Source organism: Arachis ipaensis, chromosome B10 (genome assembly GCF_000816755.2).
Source record: "Arachis ipaensis cultivar K30076 chromosome B10, Araip1.1, whole genome shotgun sequence".
Classification (NCBI taxonomy): domain Eukaryota; kingdom Viridiplantae; phylum Streptophyta; class Magnoliopsida; order Fabales; family Fabaceae; genus Arachis; species Arachis ipaensis.
In genome coordinates, this window is record NC_029794.2 from 99,281,053 (window position 1) to 99,285,593 (window position 4,541).

The 4,541-nt window shown below is 32.9% G+C and overlaps 1 protein-coding gene and 1 long non-coding RNA gene across 3 annotated transcripts in view; one reads left to right on the top strand and one right to left on the bottom strand.

Annotated features, from left to right (window-relative positions):
* Nucleotides 1-3,352, top strand: part of LOC110268236 — a 15,472-nt gene extending 12,120 nt beyond the window's left edge. Inside the window, exons 2-3 of the long non-coding RNA XR_002356351.1 lie at nucleotides 223-225; nucleotides 3,266-3,352. This is a non-coding gene — a long non-coding RNA (uncharacterized LOC110268236). The remainder of the gene's footprint in view (nucleotides 1-222; nucleotides 226-3,265) is intronic.
* On the bottom strand, nucleotides 731-2,588 carry LOC107624347 (macro domain-containing protein VPA0103). 2 transcript variants are annotated; one of them, XM_016326849.2, is made up of 7 exons: nucleotides 2,229-2,588; nucleotides 2,079-2,127; nucleotides 1,892-1,994; nucleotides 1,717-1,812; nucleotides 1,562-1,630; nucleotides 1,176-1,245; nucleotides 731-1,045 (listed from the first exon to the last, which is right to left on the bottom strand). In XM_016326849.2, the coding sequence occupies exons 1-7, from the start codon at nucleotides 2,358-2,360 to the stop codon at nucleotides 971-973; spliced, it is 594 nt and encodes a 197-aa protein (XP_016182335.1). In that variant the 5' UTR covers nucleotides 2,361-2,588; the 3' UTR covers nucleotides 731-970. The 2 variants fall into 2 exon arrangements, with proteins under 2 accessions (XP_016182335.1, XP_016182334.1); XM_016326848.2 differs by having other exon boundaries at nucleotides 734-1,045; nucleotides 1,562-1,636.

Here is a 4,541-nt window from a genome sequence, read left to right on the forward strand (position 1 = left end):
TAACTGTGGTCTAAAAGTATTTAAGTTTTATAATTAAAATCTAAAAAATAGGCCCATTTAGGGTTACATATTTAGGGTTAGGCAGTTCAATCTCTATTAGTATAAAAAAATAGTGAAGAGTGAAGAGAGTTTTATGTTACAAAAAAGAGCTTTACAATATTTTGGGGCGCTGTTCTGGACAAACACAATACACAGAACACGTATTGTACTGATAATACGCAGACTGTGTATTGTAATTTAATATTAAAATAATACAATACGCAGTCAATGTATTGTAATTTAATATTAAAACAATACAATACGCAGTCTGTGTATTGTCTTTATAAATTAAAAAAAAAAAATTGATCTGACAATTCGTACTCTGGGAATTCTATAACCCCCAAAATTTTTTAAAACACCATAACTTCCAATATTAAAAAATTACACCAATTTTTATCCAATATCCAAAAAAAATTAACCTTATATATACTCCTACCATCTAGTTACTCTTCATTCACACAAAAGACAATAGAATCCTTAAAAAAACCGACAAAATTTTATTATTTTGGTACAACACAATCCATTAAAAATTTCATTTCATCAATACAAACTATTCAAAGGGGAATTATGTAACTTGAGATATAAAAAGCAAGCAAAATTAATAAATCATATTACTCGGGAGCAACCCCAATAATGGAGTTTTCACAAGGAACTGATTAACTGAATGCAAGGTCTCTCATGACTCTCAAAGTGATGAAACAAGCATGATAATTGATAGAGGCACTATATAATATTCATTATAATCAGATCCACAGCAAGGGGGAAAAAAGGTCACATTAGTAGCAATTATCAAACCCAAAAAGAAAAGGCTATGATTTTTCATAGAACAGAAGCATCATGAACATCTAATGATTACAGTGCATGGACAATTACGCTTAATTATTCTAACATACAGCCATTGAAATAGTTGACTCTCGATGATTCTACGGTGCTAATTTTTCATCAGATCATTTGCTTTATTTACCCAGACTTGATAAATATCTTGCAAGAACAGAACAAAGTGGATCTGCAACAAAATATTGAACAGTAAATACATAATGAATCTGGATACCAAAAATATAGTAAAAGATCTCATTTTATGCAATGCAAAAAGCATAAGCTCCTGGCTTTGAAATTGCTATTTTGAAATGGAATACCTCCTTAAACTCATTTCGAAACTCCCTGACGACAGAAATCGCTACCGTGGCAGCCTCATCATAAGGATATCTGAAATAATACAGCATTTTAGTCTTATGTAATAATAGTGATGAACTTGTCACATATTCTTATTTCAAAAAACAATTATGGATATCCAAAAGAAACTGAAGAGTTTCCTCATAAAAGAACTAGAAGCATAAATATCAGATTTTCACTGCTAGCTTCAGGGGAAAAAAGGGACTTTTTCCAAAGAATTACAACATAAACTTCCCCACCAACCATTAATTCTTTGTGATCATCAATAATTAATCATTATTAATAACCTAAATCTATGAGATTGAGCACCTAATAATGACCATTCATATTTGTGAGTGAAGTAACTTACCCAAAGACACCACATGATATAGCTGGGAATGCTATATACTGAATGTTTTTATCCTTAGCAACCCTCAAACTGTTCCTGCAAAACAAAGTGAGTAATAATAATAAACAAACACACACCAAATGGAGTAAGTAAACACAAACACAATGTGAAGCTACCTATAAGCGCTTGAAAGAGAAGCAGCAGGATTACTATTAGAATTGTAGATTGGTCCAACCGTATGAACAACATGAGAAGCAGGCAATCTAAAACCACTGCATAACAAGCAACTTCAGATTACAACCTTATCATCACAAAGATAGTAAGTAATTTTGAAAACTAACAGAAACTCACGGTGTGATCCTTGCCTCCCCAGTTGGGCACCGAATTCCAGGCCTCACCTCTGGAACACTATAACATGCTTGAACAAGTTCAGGACCAGCAGCCATATGTATCGCTGAAATTCAAAATAAAAATAAAAATAAAAAATCAAATTTTCAGTTTATCACCATCAGTGTTGATACAAAATAAAGTTAGTTACCGCCATCTGCACCACCACCGCCAAGCATTCTCTCATTTGCAGGATTTACCTGAAAACAAGATGGACTTTTTTTTTTCAGAAAAAATAAAAGATTGTATATTCTCGGTTCATTGACGAACACGAAGAAAGATGGGAAGATAGTGAAGATACTATTGCATCGGAGGAACCATCGATGGACCATTTGGTGATATCTCCTTTCTGAATGACCAAAGAGCTCGATGGTGACAATGGGAACCGAGCTACGCTGCTCTCTCCATTGGAAGTCCTACCAATACACTCCATTCTCGTGTTAGGGTTTCAATCTGGATAGAAAAGATTTGTTTTCTAATAGAAATGGAGGAGCTTGTGCTACTTCAAATCGTCGTCTTCTCCGATCTTTGACTTTTTCTGTGTTTTTCACTATCGGAAGGGGATGATGACAAGGAGTAAGGAGTTGGTGTGAACCTTAAGGTGGAGTCATGAAAACTTACAACTGCCCGTGGAAAGTTTCTATTGGTTGGACCTGTGGCTGTTTATAACAAGAGAAAAGTAACTATTAGGTGTGTGTTTGAATTACCCTTTGGAAAGGGAGGTTTGTATAAAATTGATTTTGTAAAATTAATTTATCAAAAGTGAGTTGGTATTAACATGATTTATGTTTGGTAATTTTTATTTAAAATGAGTTATAGTAAACTAAATATTATTTGGATTACATTATTCAAAATCACTCTTAAATGAATATAAAAAAATCAGAAATTTTATAAAAAATAATAATATATATAAGAGAGTATTAGAAAAAAAATATTATAAAAAAATAATAAACATATGAATATGAAGGACATAATTGGTACATAGAATATAAAGTTCAGTCCAACGTGAAAAGATCAACGGCTAGAATTTGTAGTTTTTGGTAAACGTGGGTTGAAGATTTGCCAAACATAAAGATGAAGCGTTCAAGGAAAAAAAAACTAATTTAATCTTAAAAGATAATAAATACTAATAACTTTTGGAACAAAACTTCACTCAATTGATATGATTTGTGATAAATAAAGAGGTGATTGCTATGACGCCTAAAAATGTTTGCCTAACTTACCAAAGAGGATTAAAAATCAATATTTAATTTTAAAAGTATAAAAATAAATAATTATTAAATATTCAAAAGTTTCCATAAAAAATAAGTTAGGCAAAAGTTAGACACCAAGTTATAGCTATGAAGCAGGGACGCTTCGCTGAGTTATCGTGTCCGCGTGTTGGGCACATTTCGGACACGACACTCACTGACACTCATTCGACACGCGTGTCTGCTGTGTCCAACCGTGTCTTAATAAAAAAATAAAATATTCTTCTCCGGATATGCCTGGACACACCTAAATACCATCACGTGTCCGCGTGTCCAGTCTTATTCTTAATATATATTCTTAAAATAAATTTAAATATAGTATATATTATTATTTATTAAAACAAAAAATATTTTAAATACTTGATATAATTAAAATAAGACTTTAAAAATAATTAAAAATTTTAATTTATATTTTAATATCAATAAAATATCAAAATATCATTACAATTTATCTAAAAAATACTTTATATTTTATATATATGCATGTCCCCGTGTCATGTAAGATTTTAAAATTTGTGTGTCGGCGTGTCCCGTGTCGTGTCGTGTCCCGTGTCAGTGTCCGTGCATCATAGAGTTATAGGCACTATAGAATTCACCAAATAAATAGCAGTTGATAAAGGGTATGATATGTACCCAATAGCTCGGTTATGGGAAAACGGTAACATACCTGACACTTCGGCAACAGAAGAGAAAAGCTCGGCCACGCGGAGCACCAGTCAGCAGCAAACTGTTACACTTAACATTCACAAATAGCGAGATTTTCGAACCAAACGAAGATCTTGGCCAAACTCTAAACCAACCACTAAATTATTTATCTATATAAACGAACAAATAACAATGATATACACACAGCTTTTCTGCCCATTTTGATTATTTGTTATCATATCATTAAGATCTATTTTTGACTTAAGTGTCAGAGTATCTTTTACAAGTGTTCCTACCGGTGGTGTTCGACTCAAGGAAAATGCGGAACTTCAGGCAAAACTCTAAAGGGTGAACAACCTACTTGTGCAGAACCAGAATGGAAACAAAGACAAGGGCGACCCCAAATGCAACAACGAGCCGGTGTTAAAAGCTCACCCAAAGGAAACAGTTCCTCCGAAAGAAAAGAAGATGATATCCAACCTTTTCTCAGAAGACATTATGCAATTTCAGATGCCAAAGAATTTCACTTTGCCTACCACTCTCAAAGCACATGAAGGGCTCAGAGATCCACATATTCATATTACTAAGTTTTAGGCGATGATGTTCTTTAACAATGCTTCTGACCTTATATTATGCTGATCTTTTCTTACCTTTTTAGATGGTGCTGCTTTACTCTAGTTTTCCAAGTTGCCTACAGGATCTATTTCCAATTTTGAAGA

Bases quoted from the DNA above. Each gene is read 5' to 3' on its own strand.
- LOC107624347 (XM_016326848.2), bottom strand. From the start codon at position 2,360: ATGGAGTGTATTGGTAGGACTTCCAATGGAGAGAGCAGCGTAGCTCGG. The intron at 1,813-1,891 runs GTGAGTTTCTGT...CTTGTTATGCAG, and splicing joins GGGGAGGCAAGGATCACACC to TGGTTTTAGATTGCCTGCTT. The intron at 1,246-1,561 runs GTAAGTTACTTC...GTATTATTTCAG, and splicing joins ATATCATGTGGTGTCTTTGG to ATATCCTTATGATGAGGCTG.